Raw genomic sequence first — 24,346 nt, forward strand, 5'->3', positions numbered from 1 at the left:
AGTAGAGATGGATTACATAAATTGTCCCCCCAGGTTGCTGAATGCCATTAGAAACTACAAACTGGTGCCTTTATTCCGTCAGTAGCTCTTACAAAATAGGCATTTCTGACTTGGTAGACAGTGCTAGATCTCCAGTGACCTTATTTCACTTTATCATAATATTGCCATAACCTGTGTCCTCCCATTAACATTCTTTTTTTTGCCCCATCTGTTTCTCTTTGGTAATTTCTCTGTGTCTACCACTTTTATATTGTGCCTTCAAATTTACAAATAGCATCATTCTTCAGATGTCTGCATCTGTGTTCTCTAGCTATTAGTTTACCTCTCTCCCACGGAATATCTCTGTTTGGCTATTCTCTTTCTCTTCTCGTCTGATGGCCAGATGTTCATCCCCATCAGGTGATCTGGTGATCTCCTTTAGTCACAGAATCACAGAATTATTACAATACAGGAGGAGGTCATTATGTCTATTGTGGCTATCCTGGTTATCTAAGTTAATGACCCACCTAGTACCATTCTTCTGTCTTCACTGTAACCATACACACTGTTTCCTTTCAAAAAATGATCTAATTCCCTTTTGAATATCTCAATTGAATCTTCCTGAACAACAGTCTCAGGCAGTGTATTCCTGAACCTAACAACCTGTGTAAAACAATGTTTCTCCTCACATCACTATAGTTTCTTTTACTACTGACTTTAAAACTGTGTGCTCTCTTTCTTGATCATTCATTGATATCTCCCTATTTAGTCTGTCCAAAAATCTTATGATTTGAATGCTTCATTCAGACCTTCTTTCAGCATTTTCTTCAATCTATCTTCATAACTGAAATTCTTCAACTCTTGAACATTCTTGTATACCTTTCTGCAATCTGTTCAATGTCTTCTCACCCTTCCTAAAGCACAGTGCCTTCACAGGATACAATGCTCCAGCTGATACCAAACATGTGTCTTATATAAGTTCAACATAGTTTTCATGTTCTGGTACTCTATACCACTATTAATAAAGCCCAGAAACCCACATGGTTTATTAACTGCTCTCTCATACTGTCCTGCCACTATTAATGAGTTATGCATATGCATACCTAGTCTCTCAGCTCTGCACCTCATTTCAAACAGTAGTCTTTGTTTAACATTGTCTTTCCATGTTCTTCCACCAACATTTATCACCTCACTCTTCGCTGCATTGAACTTCATTCACTACCTATCCACTTACTCTACCAACTTGTCTATGTTCTTTAGAAATTCAACACCAAGCATTTTGCCATTACAGTACTGTCAAAAGTTTCATATCATTAGCAAATTTTAAAGTTGTGTTCTGTACATTAATGCCTAGATCATTAGGAAATGCGTTAGGTCTTAGCACTGAGCTTTGGAGAACTCTAATTCAAATCTTTCCCCAAGCCTAAATAATCCATGAATCATTACCCTATGCTTCCCGTGTTACAATCCCAGTTGATGGCACTACTGGTCAAATCAGACCCCAGACTGAAATCTGGCTTGATAGTTTTTTTTATATTAACATGGTAGCCTTTCACTAAAACACAAGTACACAATGCTGCAGGTTTGGTTTTAACAACAAAGTAGATATTTATTACACAAAAGAAATGAAGATAAGATAGAACAAAGTTTGAAAGATTTCAAAATGCAGGATAAAATACAATCCCATCTACTACACCATCACCTTACATTGTACAAACTCCAGAGAACACTCACTGCCCAGTCACATCTACAATGTGACGATATGTGCTTTTAAAAGGGATTTTCTTCTGTTCCTGTTTCTCTTGAAGAGGGATCTGCTCCATAGAAAGCAGAGTAAGTAGCTTTACATCTTCTTTCTTGGTGAAGACAGATGCCAAGTATTTGCTTAATATGTCATGCCCTCTGCCTTTTGGGTCCCTAATCAGCCCTACTCCTACTTTCATCACCCTTTTACTATTTGTGTGCCTACAGAAATCTTTGGAATTTTCTTTCATGTTAACTAACTGTCTCTTTCCTTTTCTTCTCTGTTATTTTTCACCATTCCTCTGAACACTCTATATTTAGCCTGGTTCACAGTTGTATTTTATACTTGGCATCTTAGCACTTTTTCTTTTTTTATATCAAAGTTTCTATTTCTACCCATCCAGGCAGCTCTGGATTTGTTTGCCCTCATGAGACTATACCTGGACTGTACCTGAAGCATCTCTTCTTTGAAGGTAGTCTTTTCAACGTAGAAATTTTGCTACTCTCATAGAGCTGGGATATAGCCTATCCCTTTAAGGGTACTGTACATATTCTGTGTGTGCAAATATGAGTAGTCCTGATGCCAATTAAGGCTAATTGCTAATGGAGATTTCTGAAGCACTACAGACACCACCATTTAATCCATCTTTTTCTGAAACAAACTCTTGTTTAGATCTGGCAAAAAACAATCATTATCCATTTCCATTGATCTCAATTTCAAAGTTGCTGGTTATGATATCTTAAGTGTTCCATTTATTTCAGACAGAAACAGCTTTGCTTTACTCATTAGTTCACAGCTCGTTAAGGTGTATTGACTGTAATAAAAATGCCTTATTGGAGAAGGCTTCATTTTAATATTTAATTATGAAAATCCTTGAACAAAATTTGCATGGTTGTGCAAATTTCTCCCCATTAAAGACTAACAATCCCTTCACCTTTTCAGTTAATTCATGCTTACAGTGCATCAGCTTTAACCAATGATCAAGATTTGAAACCTGATAAATTTAGACAGAATTCCATGTGAATTTCAACACTTGCAGTCTTTTAAATTGTTTTCGAAATTATTTTATATTTTACTAATTTTACATTTTCTCTTTAATTAAATCTATAGCCATCATACTTCATTGTACAATTTGCACACAGATCGTTTCATCCAATTCACTTCCAATTACACCAGCCACAGGTACGGCAAAGGTCACACCATTTTTCCAGTTTCAATTCCTCCAGCCTTCATTAACTTTGTTTCACAAAGTTCTTGTTTCAGCTGTTTCAGTGTGTTCTTTTTGCAAAGCTGACCATTCCATGATTTTTTAAACAGACCTATGCAACTTGTGTTGCAGACAATAATCTTTTTGGTGACGTTTTTCCTACTTTGTCAAGCTTGGCCTAGGCCTGATCTAACATGCACTTCCCTACTACTCTAACTTGTTCATTCCTACTTTAAGGAACAGTTAGAAATTCAAGTCATGGTGGCAATATTTTCATTGTTTTCTCCACAGATATTTATCCAGCTTTCTTTTAAGATGTCGGTTGAATTTACACTAATTTTTTTGATGGACTGTTCCATATGTCCACTATCCTGTGCAGATTGTAGTAGGGTGGTGTCAATAATAATTACCAGAACATGATCCATCAACAAATTTTATAAATGTTAACCAGTAAGGGAAAGAGAAAAGAATTCATTTGTAATTGGAACAATTTCAAATACTAAAGTTCCCATTTACCCACTTTAGAAGAACTGACATGGTATACTCATACAGATTGAAAACGTTTCATACAATCACTTCCACTTCCTCTTGTATTTATTCTCAGACTGATCACTCACTTCTCCTTCTCAACCCCTGTGTAGTCTTTGCTAAAACATGATTTAACACTTCTGGGTAATACTACTAAAATAATGTTTTGACATCCTAGATAGGACTGCCTAGAACAAACACCAGTATCATCAAATCTCTCAATGACACTGTTGGAAATATCTAAATTTGTATGGAAAAGTTACTTCAGACAATAACCCACCGAAATGCAAGCAATTCTTATTGATGCCTGCAGATTAGCTTCCAAAGCTAAACTGTGATGAAATGCTGGAACTGTGTGTATAATTCAATTTTGTTTAAATTTGTTAATTATTACACACAATTTCTCCCTTGTAGCTAAGTAGCTTGTCTGTTCATATATCAATGGAACTTTCAAAATGCAGCAAATGTTTCATGAAAAGCCGAAGAACTGGATGGATTTAAAAGAAAATCAAAATCACCACACAAAATCTAGAACTGTACAATGGTTAGAGTACAGAATGAAAGCATTTGGCTGTGGTGTTTGTGACAGCTTTTCACAAGACTAACCGTTACAACTTAAAAATACCCAGTTCATTGGTTCTATAATTTGTCTATAATGGCGTGCTCAAAACTGTAACTATTGCTCCAATTAACTCTTTAATAGACTCATATAAGTCCAAGATCACTTGCTTGCTTTTGAATTCTGTGTCTTACAATGCATAACCAAGAGTTTCAAGCACAATTTGAACAGGATTTACTTATGGATCAAGTCCGTCAACCAGGCATTTCTCATTAAATATTTTCAAAGAACATAAAGCTCAAGTGTCAAGTTCAATGATTTCTGACCTGTACTCCAGAGAGAAGTGAGTTAGCTCTGTATTGTTGTATAACCATTTGAATTCCAAAGGCCAGCTCCCTTCTGCCATACATGTCAGGACCAAGCGGTTTCCTTCCAAGTGGATCTGTGATCGAATAGGCTCAGTTTTAAAATAAGGTGGTACATCATCTGGAATAAAAGACAATATATGTTTCAAAACATTTAATTTGTCTTGCTGATTTTAAATACAATAGAGTAAATACAATCACACCAACTATATCTCACATTCTAACTTGCCTCAAAAGCAATGGGCTTAGTCTGGGATTAATCTTTGGCATATCTAAACTGTGAAGTTTACATTGGGTTCTTCTGAAATTTTCTTTTGTGTCAGTTACCATAAAGAAAATTGTTGAGCTCAATGTCAAGTTATTACTTTAAGACTCAGCCCCATACTTAATTTTCAACTTTTACCTATACAACAAACTTCATTTTAATTACCTACATAACAATTTCTTTCACTATGAGTCACATAAGCAACATCAATATAAATAAACAAAGTTCAGCAGCAGCCCTGAAATTATGCAGAGGGACAGAATTTTATGAATGCTATTTTAACAAGAGGTATTAACCCATTGATTGATAAATTCAGCAACTTTACATTTCCAGCACCAGCCAATACTCAAAGGAAGCACAGAAGAGGGGAATTGCGACTGCACTGTGCAATGTTTTCATCTCATGTCTGAGATGAATCTACTCTCACAATGAGAATAGATTCCCTGCTGGAATTGTAGGGTTGCTGAATTTACTTTTTATTTTAAAAGGCTTAATTCCTCCACTAAAGGAGGAATTTCAGCAAAATATTTTGAATTATTTACCTTAGAGTCCCACTGCATGAGTTCAAAGCCAACAGCTCTTATCCAGTCAGCTAAGCTGATCAAACAGCCTACTTATGTAAACTGAAAGGACTTCTCAAGTTGGCAATTTCCACAAAGCATTGCTCGAGGTTTTGACTGATGTCATTCTTTCCATAAGAGATTGTCACAACTCAGAATGTTTTCTTATAACTTCCAGGATGAATTTGTACAGGCCAGCTTTTTCCCTAATTTTAAGCCAATGTTTTAAAACTCTAAATAAAATATGCAGTAAATTCAGAGATAAAAAATGTCAAGGAAGCAACACACATACAGAAAAAAAATCCTACAAAATCAAAGAATGACTGCAATTGTCTGTAAAGTGACTCTAGTTATATGTTCTGAATAGGTGTATCTGGAGCCCCCTTCTGAACCTGTTTTGCCTGTAAATGAGTAACTGAAAGGGAGGAATATTATCACCAGTTTCAACAATGGACAGAATATGAAAGAGAATGTTTACTTGTTGCAAATTTCTGAACAGTTTTAAAAAGCTATCCAATAATTTTGGCAAATTCTCTCTTCACCTTGAATGAGATGCTTTTTAATTAATCATATTAGGGAAAGAAAAATGCCCAAAGTTCTTTTGTGTCATATTACAGCACACATATGTTCATATGTATCTTATTGTCATCAAGTAAAAGAACTATTAATATTTAGTGAACATCAATGATGACAAATCTCATCATTATTTGGATCGCAGGCAATGTCATCTGTTGATGGAAGATTCTTGGTTTCGATGACCTTGGTAAGTCAAATGAGATATCTCTCCTTTAAATCTATATTCATCTTCTATTATAAGAGGTAGTAACATGAGAAGACGTATATTCAATCAGCAACACATGACAATGCAATTATTAAAGTCATTATTGATGAGTTGAGGCATATGGTACTTCTTAGTTATTTCTAATAGAATGTCAATCTTTCCAAATTGTTCTTTCCTCTTTATGGTTCACTGACCTTTTCTAGTGAATACCTGAGCCATACAGACTAAGAGGATCCCAGATTCTATCCCCTGTATGTGTTGAATTTGCTTAACTCACCTAGGGTTGTACTGGGAATACCCATATTCTTTTTTGGCTTTTGATTTCGGGAAGAAAAACGAGCCACAGTTTCTGTCCCGAAACTACTTTCTAGTTGACGTATTCTGGAAGAATATGCTTTTTAAAAGTTTTATTGTTCATGTATGGCACATGGATGTTGCTGGCAAGGCAAATATTTATTGCCAATTCCTATTTGCCCTTGAGAAGGTGGTGCTGAACTGTTCTTGAACTGTTGCAATCCATGTTAGACAAGGAATTGCAGGATTTTAAACCCAGGAACGATGAAGGAAGAACAATATATTTCCAGGAAGGATGATGTATGATTTGCATGAGGTTTTTCAGATGGTAATATTTCCATGCATTTGCTGCCTTCTCCTTCTCAGAGATTGGGTTTGAAGACTTGGTAGATGTTGAAGGAGCCTTGACAAGTCAGTGCAGCCACATTGTGATGGAGGGTAATGAATGTTTAATGTGGTGGATGGGGTTGCAAACAACAGGTTGCTTTATCTTTAATAGGGTTGATCAAAGAGCAATTTTGATCCTTCATTCATCTGCATCAAGTGCAGAATATCTATTTCACTTCAGGCTTGTGCCTTGAGGGTGGTGGAAAAGCTTTGAGCCGTTAGGAGGTGAGTCATTTTCTACAAAATGCCCAGTCTCTGACCTGTTACTTGAGTAAGGGTATTTACATGGATGGTCCAGTTAAGTTACTGGTCATTGCTGAGCCCCTGGATGTTAATGGTGGGGAATTTGATAATGATAATGTTCTTGACTGCCAAGGCAATATGATCAGCATCTTTCTTGTTGGAGACTAGCCATTGCATTGCACTTGGGTGGCACAAGTATTAGTTGGCACATATCTGCCTAATCCTCAATATTATTCATGTCTTACTACATGCATGCAGGACTGCTTATCTACCTAAGGAGCTTGAATGGAACTGAACACTCTGCAACCAGTAATAAATGTCTCAACTTCACACTTGACGAAATCCCAAGAAACCCCAGCATTAACCTCCCAGAGGTGCAATAACTGAGCTCTGATAAAGTGGTTCATCTTTCTTTGTGCTACTCCAACCAACAAACAGTTTTTCTTCAGAGTCGCATTCATCACTTTTACGAGGTCCTTGATAACAACTTGGTGTAAGGATACCTTGCTATCAAAGGAAGCCGCTCTCACCTTACATTGGATATGATGATGTTGGTCCATTTTTTGGAACTGAGCTATAAGGAGGTCCTGAACCATGATTCTCTCATCGCCTGCTAGAAGCCCAGTCTGGAAGCTATGCTCTCCAAAATGTGATAAGTTCAGTACTAGTGATGATCATGAACCACATTTAGTGACTATCATTCATGTTATCCATCCAGTGTGCATTGTGTCCTCCTACCTTTAGTCTTTTTTCTGTGGCATCCAGAAAAGGCAACTGATTCATTTGCTGGGGGAGATGTTAGAAGCAAATCAACAGGACCTTCCCTTCCCTATGTTTGACTGGTGGCATGACACTTTAAGAGGATTGAAGTCAAAATTGACGACTCCTCAGGCACTTCCTGTTAACGACATACCACTGTGCCAGCATCTCTGTTGGGACATCACATATCCAAGGATGGGTGATCGACAAATCCTGAAGATTAGGACATGATTCATCGAATAGGACTAAATCAGACTAGTGCTTCACTATCCTGGGAGCAACCCTCCCATATTTCCCAGATAGGGTCATAGAGTGAGACAGTATCGAACAGTTTCCCAAATTGAACTTGCTTGCATTTGGCCCATATCCCTCCAAAACCTATTCATGTCTATTAAAATGTCTATTAAATGTTGCAACAGTACCTACATCCACCACTTCCTCTGGCAGTTTAATCCACACATGAACTACCCTCTGTGCAAAACGGTGATCCTTAGGTCCCATTTAAATCTTTCTCCTCTCACCTTAAATACATGCCCTTAGTTTTGAACTCCTCCACACAAGGGAAAAGATCTTTGTTATTCATTTATCTATGCCCCCCATGATTTTATAAACCTCTAAAAGGTCAGCCCTCAACCTCTTATGTTCCAATGAGAAAGGTCTCAGCCTATCCAGCCCCTACTTATAACACAAACTTTCTAGTCCCGGCAACATCCTGGTAAATATTTTTCTGAATCCTCTCCAATTTAATAATATCTTTCCTATAACAGGGCAACCAGAAATTCACACAGTTCTTCAAAACTCATGTGCAACCTCAACATGATGCCTAACTCCTGTACTCAATAGTCTGAGCAATGAAGACAAGTGTGCTGAACGTCTTCTTAACCACCCTGTCTACCTGTGATGCAACTTTCAAAGAACAATATACTCGAACCTCTCGGTCTCTCTGCTCTACAACACTGCTCAAAACTCTACCATTAACTGTATATGTCCTGCCCTTGTTTGTTTTACAAAAATACACTAACTTGCATTTATCCAAATTAAATTCCATCTGCCACTCCTCAGCCTATTGACCCAATTGATCACGATCTCTTTGTAATCTTTGATAACCTTCTTCACTGTTGAATATATCACCACTGCTGGCGTCATCTGCAAACTCACTAACCATTCTTCCTAAATTCTCATCCAGAGTGTTTATATGAATGACAAACAACAATGGACACAGCACCGATTCCTGCAAAACACCGTTTGTTACAGGACTCCAGTCTGAAAAGCCTCCTCCACCACCCTCTGTAATCTAACGTCAAGTCAATTTTGTTTTCCATTGACAAGCTTTCCCTGAATTGTGTGTAATCTAATTTTACTAATCAATCTACCATCTGGAACCATGTCAAAGGCGTTATTAAAGCCCATGTAAGACAATGTCTACTGCTCTACCTTCATCAATCTTTTTGGTTACTTCCTCAGTTAGCTCAATCAAGTTAGTGAGACATGATTTCCCATGTACAAAGCCATTCTGATTATTCCGAATCAGACCTTTACTCTCCAAATGTATGTAAATCTCACCTCTCAAAATCCCCTCGAACAATTTACCCACTTCTGATGCCAAGCTCACCAGTCTATAGTTCCCAGGCTTCTTCTTACAGAGTTTTAAAAAACAAAAACACATTTGCCAACCTCCAGTCCTCTAGCACCTCACCTGTAGCTATAGATGATACAAATATTTCTGTTAGGGGCAATCTCTTCCCTAGCTTCCCACAATGCCCTGGGGTACACTTGATCAGGGATCCCTAAGATTTATCCACCTTTATATTTTTTAAGACTTTCAGCACCTTCTTTTCTGTAATGTGACAGTTTCAAAACATCAATATTTATTTCCCTGAGTTCCCTTGCCTCCATGTCTTTCTGCATAGACAATACTGATGTGAAATATTTGTTTAATATCTCTCCTATCTCCTATGGTTCCACACATAGATGACCTTGTTGATTTTTAAGGGCCCTGTCTCATACCAACAAAATTTGCCATACTCCAATTAAGAATTTTTCATTCATACAAGACCAATCCTTTTCGATAACTATTTTAAAACAAATGGAATTATGATCACTTGTCCCAAAGTGCTCCCCCACTGACACTTCAGTCACTTGCCCAACTTATTTCCTAAGAGAAGGTCATTTTGTTCCTTCTCCAGTAAGTACATCTACATATTAATGAAGAAAATATTTTTGAACACATTTAGCAAATTCCTCACCAGTAGAAATTGAGGACTGCAGATGCTAGAGATCAGAGTTGAGAATGTGATGCTGGAAAAGCACAGCAGGTCAGGCAGCATCCAAGGAGCAGGAGAATTGACTTTTCGGGCATAAGCCCTTCATCAGGAATTCCTCACCATCCAAGACCTTAATACTATGGCAGTCCCAGTCTATGTTTGGAAAGTAAAAATCCCCTACTATTAGAACCCTATTATTCTCTCATATATCTGAAACCTCTTGACCTTTTTGCTCCTCAGTTTCTTGCTGACTATTGGGATCCTATAGTACCATTCCATCAAGGTGATCATCCCCTTCTTGTTTCTGAATGCACCCATATAGCTTCACTGGATGATCCCTCAGAAATATCCTAAGTACGGCTGTAATGTTTCCCCTAATCAAAAATGCTACTCTCCCTCTTCTCTTGTCTCCCTTTCTATTCTTCCTATAGCACCCAAAGTCTGGAATATAGATATAGATACCAGTGAAGAGAGGTCTGCAGGATTGGCCTGTGACCAGTGGAGTGCCACAAGGGTCAGTGCTGGGTCCACTACTTTTTGTCATTTATATAAATGATTTGGATGTGAGCATAACAGGTACAGTTAGTAAATTTGCAGATGACACCAAAATTGGAGGTGTAGTGGACAGTGAAGAAGGTTACCTCAGATTACAATGTGATCTTGGTCAGATGAGCCAATAGGCTGAGGAGTGGCAGATGGAGTTAAATTTAGATAAATGTAAGGTGCTGTATTTTGGGAAAGCAAATCTTAGCAGGATTAATACATTTAATGGTAAGGTCCTGGGGAGTGTTGTTGAACAGAGAGACCTTGGAGTGCAGTACATAGCTCCTTGAAAGTAGAGTTTCAGGTAGATATGATAGTGAAGAAAACATTTGGTATGCTTTCCTTTATTGGTCAGAGTATTGAGTACAGGAGTTGGGAGGTCACATTGCAGCTGTACAGGACATTGGTTAGGCCACTGTTAGAATATTGCATGCAATTCTGTTCTCCTTCCTATTGGAAGGATGCTGTGAAACTTGAAAGGGTTCAGAAAAGATTTACAAGAATGTTGCCAGAGTTGGAGGATTTGAGCTATATGGAGAGGTTGAATTGGCTGGTGATGTTTTCTCTGGAGCGTCGGAGGCTGAGGGGTGACCTTATAGAGGTTTATAAAATCATGAAGGGCATGGATAGAGTAAATAGACAAGGTCCTTTCCCTGGGGTAGGGGAGTCAAGAACGAGCTCAGGGCTCGTTCTAATTAAAATTGTAATTAGAATTAGGGTGAGAGGGAAAAGATATAAAAGAGACCTAAAAGACAACTTTTTCACACAGAGGGTGGTGTGTATGTAGAATGGGCTGCCAGAGGAAGTGGTAGAGGATAGTATAATTGCAACATTTAAAAGGCATTTGGATGGGTATATGAATAGGAAGGTTTGAGGCATATGGGTCAGGTGCTGGCAGGCGGGACTAGATTGGGTTGGGATATCTGGTCGACATGGACAGGTTGGACCGAAGGGTCTGATTCCATGCTGTACATCTCTATGACTCTATGACTGGGCTATGTCCAGGGCCCTGGCTGTCAAGTGAAGGCAGCACTGCACTCTGCACCAATTCTCCCAAAATCATATAGCCTGAAGGCAATTACCATGACACTTGATGACAACTTGGGTGAGATCCCAGAGAGTGATTGATGTCTATGGAGCACTGAAATCCATGCTTTGCATGCATCTGAGAACAGAAGAAGGTTCGCAAGAGGAAATTTTTCATGAACAGCTGTGTCAATTTATCTGACATAAGATCATCAACTTCAAAAGTTAACTCTGGTTTTCTTTCCAGAGAGAAGCTATTTAATTTACTGATGAGTTCCAGCATTTTCTGTTTTTATTTTAGATTTCAGCATGTATTTGCTTTTATTTAACATTGAATGTTAATTTAACATGAGGACATTTACTTCTTTATTTAGATACTGTTCAGGCTTACATGCTATGCTACACCAGTCAAAATATTCTACCTTAAGATGTGTATTGCAGAGAATGCTTCAGCAATATTCTGCTTTCAGAATTCAACAAGTTTTAATTCAATTTGTGCATAGTAGATGTTATAAATACCCAAATAAAAGCTCCAATATGATGCAAAGAATGGAAAATGCATAAAATCAAAGCTGATAAAAACTGCCAATTTATGTTTACAGTTGAAATTTTCAAAATAAAGCAGCATTCCACTGGAACTAATATTTAATTTCCATTAAAGTACATGGTACATAAGTGCAGCAGGTAATCAGGAACGTTAATGAAATGTTGGGTCTTATTTCAAGGGTGTCAGAGTAGAAGAGTGGGGAAGTCTTACTGCAACTATAGAAGGTTCTGGTGACACCACATCTGAAGTACTGTGAACAGTTTTGCTCTGCTCATTTAAGGAAAGATATAGTTTCATTGAAGGCAGTTCTAAGAAGGTTCACTAGGATGGTCCCGGTAAGGAGACATTGTCTTATGAGCAAAGGCTAGATAGATTGGGACTCTGCTCACTAAAATAATGAGTGATGATCTCATTGAAATGTATAGGATTCTTAATGGGTTTGACAATGTAAATGCTGAAAGGATGTTTCCCCTCGTGGTACAGTCTAGGACCTAGGGCCAAAATGTCAGAATTAAGGGGTTCCAATTTAATACTGAGATGAAGAGGAATTTCTTCTCTCAGAGGGTCATGAGTTTTGGAAGTCCGCAGAGAGTGGTGAATGCAGAGTCTAAGAGTGTATTTAGCTCTGGAATAGATAAATTCTTGATCAGTAGGAGAATTAAGGGTTACAGGGAAAATGCAGGCAAGTGTATGTGAGAAATATTGGCTCAGCCATGATTTTATTGAATGGCAGAACAGGCTTGAGGGGCTGAACAGCCTCCTCTTGCTCCTATTTCTCATGGTCTTACAAGTTTCACACAATGGGGGAATGCAACAAATTTAGGTTTTATAGAATCCCTACAGTGTGAAAACAGGCCCTTCGGCCTAACAAGTCCACACCAACATTCCGAAGAGTAACCCACCCAGACCCATTCCCCCTACCTTATATTTACCCTGCCTAATGCACCTAACCTACACATCCTTGAACACTATGGGCGACTTAGCACAGCCAACTCACCTAACCTGAACATCTTTGGACTATGGGAGGAAACCAGACAAGCCGGAGGATACCCATGCAGACATGAGAAGAATGTGCAAACTCCACACGGTCACCCAAAGCTGGTTTTGCCACCCCACAGACAGCAATCTATATATCATCATTCTATTCATTGGTTAATTTCCCTTCCCCAGAATAGATTGGTGTGTCTTACAGAAAACTTTGGCAATGTGGCATCAAATTCAGAAGATTGATGTGAACAGACTGAATGAAATTTGAAACATTTGTAAAAATGTCACAGCATATACGAAAGTGCCATACTCTTATTCTGAAATAAATCAGTGCTCATTTCCAAATGGATTTGGCAGAAATCAGTAATTGTACTGAAAGATATCATCAACATAGTTCAAGTACAAGTGTCAATAGCATTTCAAGAACTTATTATGGGGCTACTGAAGGTGAAGTGTTCTATGAGGCATGTCATGTTGTACATAAAAAGAATACATAACAATACCATTGATAAATGTTTGCTGCTAGCGATACAACAGAAAAGGAGAAAAATAACTTAAATATAAGTCCGCACTGCGATGTTGAGGTACAAATTATTACAATTTTAATTAGTTCTCACCTCTAGCACATGCCTCTCTCCTTGTCTCTCCCTCTCTACAAGTCTCCACCCCTTTGCTATAGTCTGGTTTTTTTGGCTAATAGGAAAAAGCAATCCCTTACTTGCTGTGATAATCCTGGCAAATAAAGAATTTCCAAAGAACTCTTGTGGCACTGTGGTAGTGTCGCTATCTCTGGACTAGGAGGCCCAGGTTCAAGTCCCACCTGCTCCAGAGCTGTGTGATACCATCTCTAATCAGGTTGCTTAGAAAATAAAAATAAAGCAGAGCCGGGGAGACTTGTGGTGCAGTAGGAATGTCCCTACCTCTTGCACAGGAGATACCAAGTTCAAGTCTTGCTTATACTAGAGGTGTATGATAAATATGTCTGAACAGGTTGATTAGGAAATAAATAAAGCTGACACTGGGATGGGTCTGCAGAACTACTCACCCTGGGCTGGCACTAGCTTATGTATGCCACAGGTAGTAACTCTAGTTTGCTGTTCAACAGTAAGCAAATGTTCCTTTCCAGTTGGCCTTCCTGAATTATTACAGTTGCCATTGCTATAATGTGGCTACATTCTACAGAACCAACTGAAATGCCTTGAGTAGATTCATTGACATCAACCCTTCTTCTTGGTGTTAGCCTAAGTGACTGATATAATCGGAAAAGGATCACACAAAGTCTTCTGCAGAAGATAGGCTCAGTGTTGATAAACAGTAAGGGTTTTTTACATGGTATTTAATAGCTAGTTACATTGCATCTGAGATACAGAGTAGTTTCTTGTGTGAGACATCACGCTCAACAGAATAAGTTGAGCAAGAGTAAATACACATTACTGAGCACTGGAACGTCTTAGAGAGACTCAACAAAACACACTGCAGGTTGGTTAGCTCCTCCCAGGAACTATGGTTATAACCTGATGGACGGATTGTATTGTGACGTCAGTTAATCTTTTCAGGCACCAACTGACTTATATAATCTGTCCTCCCACGATTTGTTTTCTAGTTATTAAATTATCTTTTGAATTGTTTCAAATAAGCAAAGTAGGTTTACCACTATTTTCCTGATGAAAGGCTCCTGTCCAAAACGTCAATTTTCTTGTTCCTCGGATGCTATCTGACCTGCTGTGTTTTTCCAGCACCACTCTAATCTTGACTCTGATCTCCAGCATCTGTAGTCTTCACTTTCGCCTAGGTTTACCACCACCCCATCTCCCACAAATGTTTGCCTTTATAGATTCAATCAATTTGAAGGTTTGATTTTCCTTCCTGATCAAATATGTGTTGCACTGGCTGGAGTTTTTCAGGACTCCTGATTTAGCTGCTGATCTGAAGTTGGGATACATTGTGGTTGATAAAGCTTTTGATATTACTCGTTAGGTTCATCCAATTGTAATAGTGATGGGCTATGGTTCTTAGTGACTCAGTGCATCTATGATTTCAACACACAATTCCTTCTGATGTGTAAATGAAAATTTGCTGATTTGATACATTACTGCCTGACAGCACCATTTCTGTTCAGATCCTTAAGTGACACTGTTTGACCTTGTTCCGGGCTTGGCAATGTTTTGTTGCAAAAGCTTTGTTGTCGTTAGTCACTTGTTGCTGATGAAAATTCTGTTCTCTCTGACAAGTGTTTTTTAAATCCCTGGGACTCATTTGTAGAAGCAAGTGCTTTGGAAGGATAGGGAGCTGAGTCTTCCATTTTCTCGCATTTAGTAGTTCTAATGTTGAGAAGGCACACAGCAGAGCTGTGAATAAACATACTCTTCTTCAGAAAGTTGGTGATTGCTTGGACTTCACATTCAGCTTCTCCATTCAACTGAGGATAGCTTGGTGAGCTCAGTGATCTTAGGTGCCCTTAAATGTTTACAACCTTTCCAAATGTCTCATTGACAAACTGTAATCCATTAAGGGATAACCATATATCCAGATCCTGGATTCCATGAGTGGCAAACATTTTATGTAGAATTTGTCTGCACTGGAGGAGTATAATTTTCTTTATTTCAATTCATTCAGTAAAATAGTCAACCACTATTAAACAAAAATGTCCTTCAAGCATAAGCAGGTCAGTCTCTACACATTCTCATTTGTCTGGTGGGAAAGGAAGTAGTAACCGATGGTTCCCTTCTTTCATAACTGTGTATGGAACATGTCTGACAATCAGTTAGGAGATCTTCCTGATTCCTGAAAGTGATATTCTATATTTAGTGATTCCCAATTGTCCTTCTTGTACTTTTTTCAAAAATATTGGTTCTTACTGAAAGAATTAAGCTGTCAGCAATGGAGAAATGCAATCTGTATTTGAAATAGGTTTCCATAATTAAGCCATTAGAATTCATTTCTGGACAGGTTTCATACAGTATTAACATATGGTGAGACATTTTGGAGTCCCTTTTCGATAAGATTGAGCTTTATTTGAGCTGTGGGCCACAACATTGTTGTATTTTTAAAAATTTAACTTATTTTTCTAATTAACTTGTTCAGCAATGTTGTTACAAACCTCTGGAGCAAGTGAGACTTGAACCCTGATAGCTTGGTCAAGGGATAAAGACACTACCACTGTGCCACAAGAAGGCCCCAGGCTTAAGTGTAAGAATTGAGTTCACCTGTAAATTCCTCATGGCTGTAGGATTCTTAACAATTGCTCAGAAGAGGGTATCTGCTGATATCTGTAATTTGCCTTGTACATAATGGATGTCCGATATAGATTTCATGAGGTGACAGCAGAATTGCTGTATTTGTGGAGCAATTTGCCAATTCTTTTTCATTAGTCGGATGACTGGTCAGTGTCATGTCTGGTTCAGGTCAGTCTTTTGGGAAAGTTTGATTCATGTCTTCCAAAAATGGCATATCATCATATAGGAATATACATTCCAATGAAACTAGGTCTTGATTTTCTGGGGTTTCTTCCAGATGTGTTCACTGTAAGGTGTTAATCTCTTTCTGCAAGTGAGCATGATTAGTTCTGTGGTTCAATGGCTGTTTATGAGTTTTGCACATGCTCCAGAAATGTCCCATCTTTTTAGAAAACCTTCATTGACATGATAAAACTGGATATGGTTTTTGTTATTTTAAATTCCGCATCTAGAATTGTGAGTTCCAGCATTAAAACATTTAAAGGCATTTTGCATTGAAATATAATGTATTTCGTGGTTTTATATCCTGGAAAGTTAAAGTCTGGTGATCTTCTTGATCTGATCGGCTTTCAGTTTCCATCATTCCCTGATGCCATTTTCACACTTCAGTCTCCATCATTATCTAAACAGCTCTTGCCAATGTGAGATGCTCGCATGATTCTAACAAATCTAAAAGAAATCGGTCAGATATCCCGCCAACAATTCTGTCTCAAAGTAGTTCTGATTGTATATCATCACATACTCCAAGATGACAGTGGAGGAGGATGCATCAACCAGAGCTCGTCTGCTCAGTCTGTTTTTCTTTTCTCTTTTGTGTTTTTTTTTCTCTCCTTTCTTCTCAGTGACCCCCTACACTCTCTTCCTCTGTGTGGATTCGGACTCCTGGCCTCAGTGCTAACCCAGCAAGGCACCCTCTCAGCCAGGTGTATCTGCTTCTCGCCGGGCGTAGCTTCCTCCTGGCCTGGTGTAGTTGTCTCCTGGTCTGGCATAATCATTTCCTGGCCTAGCATGGCGATCTGCTGGTCTGATGTGGGGGTCTCCTGGCCCGTCCTGGTGGTCTCCTGGCCCAGCATGGCGGTCTCCTGGTCTGACATGGTGGTCTCCTGGCCCTGTGTGGTGGTCTCCTGGCCCAGTGTAGCAATCTCTCAGCAGCTCGATGTTGCAATTCTCAGCATGATGTGGTGGTTTCCTGGCCCAGTGTGGTGGTCTCCTGGTTCAGCATAGCAATCTCTCAGTGGCTCGATGCAGTGGTCTGTCAGCATGACTTGGTGGTCTCCCTGCCTGATGCAGCGGTCTCTCAGTGGCCAGTGGCAACTTTTTAGCCCATGTGGCCTCAGCTTGGACTTTCAGCCTTGAGGTGACTCAAGGTCTGTCATTGACTGAAGGCAATGTGCCGGCATGGACTGGGTTAGGAGAACTGTTATTCTGAACATGTTATTTCTCGATTTTCTACTCTATTCCAATAATCTCTATTGCTAGACTTTTTATTTCTTCATTTTTCTTTTTTTTTGCTAAGAACATGTTCTGGAGAATCTGTACCTAGGTATCTTGTACCTAAGATGGTACAGTAAGTGGCAACTTGTAAACTTTTCACTGTATTCATGTCAGTACATGAAATAATAAAGCTAATTCAATTCAATCACAATTCTGACAATATGCAAATATCATTAATAAAGTTGTCAACACTTCTCCTGGACGGTGTATTCTTCTGTTAAATTTTTCTCTTTGGATTAGACAGGGGGTTGGTTATCTCAATTGGCTGAATGGCTATTTGGTGTTTCTGATATCATGGGTTCAATTCCCACACTACCCAAGGTTAACCAACAAATGACTCTCGTTCTCAATTTCTCCACTTGCCTAAGCCATAGTGACCCTGAGGTTAAACCACCACCAGGAATCTCTCTTTCATTAAAATTTGGCAACTTTCCTTTTACCTTTAGAAGGTACGAAATGTAAAATAATTGTCAAATGCTCTCACAATATTGTCAAAGATTTCCATCTTTTCTTTTCTATTCTGTCATTTTCAAACATGATTTGCTACTGCACCTACAAAATAAAATCGTGGATTAATGTGCTGCTCCGTAGGCTCCTTTGGTGATCCAATCAAATTCTGTATTTCATGAATTGTGTTTTCCATTTAGACAAGTTTAATTCCCTGTCAGAAGCATTTTCTGAAGTCTTTCTCCATTGTCATTGTATTTGACTATTATTGTTTCTACCTATTTAAATGATTTCATTGAAAACTGTTGCAGGATTTTTAAAATTGCTTTTAGATGTAGCTGGGTTTTGCTGTTCAGTGTTTTTAAATTGTAGAATGATTTCACTTGTTCTAAATGTTGTTTTCTTCCGCAATTGTTTTCAATATTGTAATTACTGCCTTTAATTTCTGAATAATAAACTTGAATTGCTAATAATCTTTACCATTAATAAAATTCACTGTTGTAAATAAACACTTTAACTTCTTTCTTCTTATTTTCAGACATTTTCTTTAATTAAAGTTTAATTAATTAAAATTTAATTAATTCGACTAAAGTTGAAAGCATCTAAATCTGTCACGATTATTCCCTTTGGGCTGAAAAAATATTTTCAATAATTTAAAGATCAATAAGAGGCTTTAAAACTAAGAAATACTTCACTTCATTTTCTCTCAAGTTTGTTAAAAGACTGTGAATTCATACTATGATCCCTTTCACTGCAGCAGTTTTCATGTCGATTACCAATATTAATGATTCATGCTCTTTTTGCTTTTCCTCAATGATGTTCATGCTGTTTTAAATTGAAAAAATTGCATTACACTGTTAGTTCATTTTTAAAAGCATATTCAATTGCACATTACAAATTTGTTTCTCGCTCGTTTTTAATAAACATTTTTGCCTTTGATTTTTAGTAATTTTAACTGGTCAAATGGTGCTGCTATTTTAATGATTTCCTTATCATGTGTGGTTTCTTCAAGTTTATTTCAGAGCTTTTCCTGATAATTACAAGTGATTTAAAGAGACTTTTTTTACTAATTACAATGACTTAAGCTACCTTTTACCTTCCAAACCTGAATGTTTTCCTTAAGTGTAAGAAATTTCATTCTTACTTTTTAAGGGACTTAACATATATTGAATGTCCAATATCAATCACTGTATCTCGAATTTGTGATTTGGACTTTTCCCCTTATAGCTTTAGTGAGAAGTTGTGTGGTTTCCTCAAGCTTTTCTGCCTATTAGTTCTGAGTTTTGTTTTTACTGCTATCTGCTGCATTCGTAGAAGCTGACAGGCTGTGTGCATTTTGTGAGCCGATGAATATTTAAAGAGACACTAATTTTTCTGACTGGATTTTTTTTCTCCTTCCTTCTCCTTGCATGATTATGGTTTTTGTAGAATCCCAGGTTTGTTCAGGTTAGCAGTGTCTGGTCAAGATCTGCACGTTTTCAGAACACTATAAAGATGTGGCTGAATTCAGTCTTCAGGCAAGCATTACTGGTACTACATTGTGATATAAACTATCTGGGATGCCCTGCATAGATTCATTGTCACCAATCCTTCTTTTTGATATTACACTAGGTAATGGCACCAAATGGGAAAGGATGACTACATGCGTCTTTGGCAGAAGACAAATTCAGTCGTGTTAAACAGTATAGGCTTATTCCATGTTAGCTAGTTACATTCAATTTGTGAAGTCCCTTAGGATATTTTAGTACACGATGAAAATGCATGTTGCTATTGCTTTATATTAAATACTCAATATGATGATCATCAGCAATGAGATTGGTTGAATTTCAACCTTAATACAGTTTACTGGGTTTTCAAATAACACTTACAAAACTAAACATAACAACTTTCTTGAACCTCTTAATGTTGAACAGCTTAAAGCTTCAGGGACACCCGTCATAGCTTTAAAAAGATGAACAGCTGGGGGCATACAAACATTTTAGAGCTCACTTGAGGGCTATTATTATCCTTCCAAAGTCACATGTAACTTCAATGGTGTCTGTCTGTAGGAAAAAATAAGACACAGAATGTTCTCCCTCATCCCCACTGTCTTGGAGGCCCACCTGGACTAAAATTATTATTGTAATTCTGATATAAAATGTATTGTTGAAACCTTTGCCAGAATCCCCTTAGCTCCCCAGAGTCAAATTGGGAAGATTTGCTCACAGCTATGGATTCATATTTTATCAATCTTAATGCCCTCTTGGGAAGTTTGTAGCTGAACAGCATCAAAGTTATAAAATAAATTGCTTGAAGTGTATGAAAATAGTCTGGGTCTACTTCTGCAATCGTTTTTCTTCAGAAAAATGAGTTTTCATGTTATGGTGCTTTAGGACTGGTATTTTTCTACTTCAGTCCCACTGTAGCTTAGATAACTCTATATATCCATTACAATTGCCAGCAAGCAATTTGTCTGCACTTTAATGAAAATTGGTCTAGCACAGTTACAGGATTCATACAAGGTAATTGGCATTTTTACAGTTATTATGATTCGACCAGCAATGATTTCCAAAATGTAATTCTTTCATGAACATAAAAAGAAATTAGAAGCGGTTTTACACAGTTGCTATGCTGCTATGTGAACAGACATAATTATAGAATCAAAAATGGCTGCTTAAGAGAATATGCAGCCACTTTCCATTATAGCAAGGATAAAAAAAATCCTTTTTGTTCTACTGTAAAATTGGCCTCCATAATTCTGAAGCTAAGCCTTGTGTAGTACCTCTGTGACAAATTTGAAACGATTGTTTTGGATTTACTTCCTCAATTGTGGTAAGTATCTTATTGTCTATAAAATCTCACTGAGACCTCTGTTTTTGATGTTGAACAGTACTTGTAAATCAAGTCAATACGTATAACTCTTTCATCACCTCAACAGAAACCTGCCATTTGCACTCTATAACCCTTTAGTAATCAGAACTGTATGCCAAGTAAAACCTGACCACGACACCATACAGCTTCACAAAAAAAAAAGCTGAAATATAAACTTATCTGATTTGGCAAGATAACATTGAATTTTCGAACATAGAACATTACAGCGAAGTACAGGCCCTTCAGCCCTCAATATTGTGCCGACCTGTGGAACCAATCTGAAGCCTCTCTATCCTACACTATTCCATTTTCATCCATTTGTCTATCCAATGTCTACTTAAAGCCCTTAAAGTTGGCAAGCCTACTACTGTTGCTGACAGTGCATTCCACTCCCCTACTACTCTCTGAGTAAAGAAACTACCTCTGACATCTGTCCTATATCTATCACCCCTCAATTATAGCGATGTCCTCTCATGCTCATCATCACCATCCAAGGAAAAAGGCTCTTACTGTCCAACCTATCTAACCCTCTGATTATCTTGTATGTCTCAATTAAGTCACCTCTTAAACTTCTTCTCTCTAACGAAAAGTCCCTCAACCTTTTCTCATAAGGCATTCCTTCCATACCAAACAACATCCCAGTAAATCTCCTCTGAACTCTCTCCAAAGCTTCCACATCTTTCTTATAATGCAGGTGACCAGAACTGTACACAATACTCCAAGTGTGGCCACACCAGAGTTTTATACAGCTGCAACATGACCTCGTGGCTCTGAAACTCGATCCCTCTACCAATAAAAGCTAACATGTCGTATGCCTTTTGAACAACCCTGTCAACCTCGGTGGCAACTTTCAGAGATCGATATACATGGACACCAAGATTTCTCTGCTCACCTACATTTCCAAGAATCTCACCATTACTCTTTATTCCTGTTACACCTTCCAAAGTGAGTCACCTCACACTATTCCTCATTAAACTCCATTTGCCACCTTTCAGTCCAACTCTGCAGCTTATCTATGTCCCTCTTTAACCTGCAACATTCTTCATCACTATCCACAACTCCATTGAACTTAGTGACATCTGCAAATTTACTAACCCATCCTTATACGTCTTCATTGAGGCCATTTATGAAAATGACAAATAGCAGTGGCCCCAAAACAGATCCTTGCGGTACACCACGAGTAACTGAACTCCAAGATGAATATTTCCCATCAACCACAAGCGTCTGTGTTCTTTCAGCTAGCCAACTTCTGATCCAAACCACCCTCAATCCCATGCCTCTGTATTTTGTGCAGTAGCCTACCATGGGGAGCCTTATCAAACGCCATACATGAAATTCATATACACCATATCAACTGCTTTATCCTCATCCACCTGTTTGGTCACCATCTCAAAGAACTCAATAAGGTTTGTGAGGCATGACCTACCCTTCACAAAACCATGTTGACTATCCCTAATCAACTTATTCCTCTCTAGTTGATTATGTATCCTATCTCCTATTTTAACTTGTTTATTTTTATAGACTCTCTCCATATGATGGGTCAAAAGTCAAACATCACTCCAATGCATTTTCAGCTTCCTCTGCATGACCAAGTTCGATTCAGTCCACAAGCAATACATTTTTCTACTCTTGTTGCAATATATATTTTGAGTGCGAGCAGCAGCTGAGTTTAAACGAACCCGGAAGGCTACAGCTAAGGTAAGACAGTTTGTTTGAAAATTACTTACCGGTAGTGGGCAGCGTGTTTTTCTTTCTTCACTGAAAGAGCAGGAGAAGCAGGGGGAAGTGACGATGACCAGAGGGGCTGCTGGGACCCGAAAGCTGGTGTAGCGCAAGCTTACCTGGGTAAGTTTTTTTTTCCCTATAAAAGCGTGCAGGAGAGGAACCTGAGGCACTACAGAGGTAGTACCTCCCACCCGCCCTCCTCCTCTAACCTAATAATAAGACCCGTTGTGGTAAGTAGGTAAGTGCTGCTTTTTGCTCGTTCTGTCCTTTAGACCTAGTTTGTTTTTTTTTTAAAGGTTACTTTTAGAGGGATGGCAGTGAAGGCAGTGCAATGTTCCTCTTGCAACATGTTTGAGGTGAGGGATGCCATGGTCGTCCCTGCTGTTTACACTTGCAGGAAGTGCACCCATCTCCAACTCCTCCAAGACCGTGTTAGGGAACTGGAGCTGGAGATGGATGAACTTAGGATCATTCGGGAGGCAGAGGGTGTCATAGATCGGAGCTTTAGGGAAGCAGTAACTCCAAAGATTGCAGACAGATGGGTGACAGTGAGGGGGACTGGGAGGGAGCAGCCAGTGCAGGGACCCCCTGCGGCCGTTCTCTCAAGAACAAGTATACCGTTTTGGATACTTGTAGGGGGGATGACTTACCAGGGGTAAGCAATGGGGTTCAGGCCTCTGGCACGGAGCCTGTCCCTGTTGCTCAGAAGGGAAGGGTGGAGAAGAGCAGAGGAATAGTTATTGGGGACTCGATAGTTCGGGGCACAGATAGGCAGTTTTGTGGAGGCAAGAGAGACTCACGTTTGGTATGTTGCCTCCCAGGTGCAAGGGTACGTGATGTCTCTGATCGTGTTTTCCGGATCCTTAAGGGGGAGGGGGAGCAGCCCGAAGTCGTGGTCTACATTGGCACCAACGAAATAGGTAGGAAGAGGGATGAGGATGTTAGGCAGGCTTTCAGGGAGCTAGGTTGGAAGCTCAGAGTTAGAACAAACAGAGTTGTTGTCTCTGGTTTGTTACCTGTGCCACGTGATAGACAGTTGAGGAATAGGTAGAGAGCAGTTAAATGTGTGGCTACAGGGATGGTGCAGGAGGGAGGGATTCCGGTATCTGGATAACTGGCGTTCTTTCTGGGGAAGGTGGGACCTCTATAAACAGGATGGTCTACACCTGAACCTGAGGGGCACCAGTATCCTTGGGGGGAGGTTTGCTAGTGCTCTTGGGGAGGTGGTTTTAACTAACTCTGCAGGGGCATGGGAACCCAGACTGTAGCTTTACGGTGCAGGACCTGGAGTGTAGGGAGGTTAGGAACATGGTATCAATCTCAAAGGAGGGTGCCTGTAAACAGGAAAGTGGCTTGAAGTGTGTATACTTCAATGCAAGAAGTATACGAAATAAGGTAGGTGAACTTGCAGCGTGGGTTGGTACCTGGGGTTTCGATGTTGTGGCTATTATGGAGACATGGGTAGAACAGGGACAGGATTGGCTGTTGCAGGTTCCAGGATTTAAATGTTTTAGTAGGGTCAGAGGTGGGGGTAAAAGAGGGGGAGGTGTGGCATT

At 38.9% G+C, this 24,346-nt stretch overlaps 1 protein-coding gene across 8 annotated transcripts in view; it reads right to left on the reverse strand.

The window, feature by feature from the left end:
* sdk2b (sidekick cell adhesion molecule 2b) overlaps positions 1–24,346 on the reverse strand; it is a 951,812-nt gene that overhangs the window by 464,206 nt on the left and 463,260 nt on the right. For all 8 annotated transcript variants that reach the window (XM_072558555.1, XM_072558553.1, XM_072558550.1 and 5 more), the window contains exon 2: positions 4,344–4,503. In XM_072558555.1, coding sequence (XP_072414656.1) covers positions 4,344–4,503 — 160 coding nt within the window. The remainder of the gene's footprint in view (positions 1–4,343; positions 4,504–24,346) is intronic.

Source organism: Chiloscyllium punctatum, chromosome 39 (genome assembly GCF_047496795.1).
Source record: "Chiloscyllium punctatum isolate Juve2018m chromosome 39, sChiPun1.3, whole genome shotgun sequence".
NCBI lineage: Eukaryota > Metazoa > Chordata > Chondrichthyes > Orectolobiformes > Hemiscylliidae > Chiloscyllium > Chiloscyllium punctatum.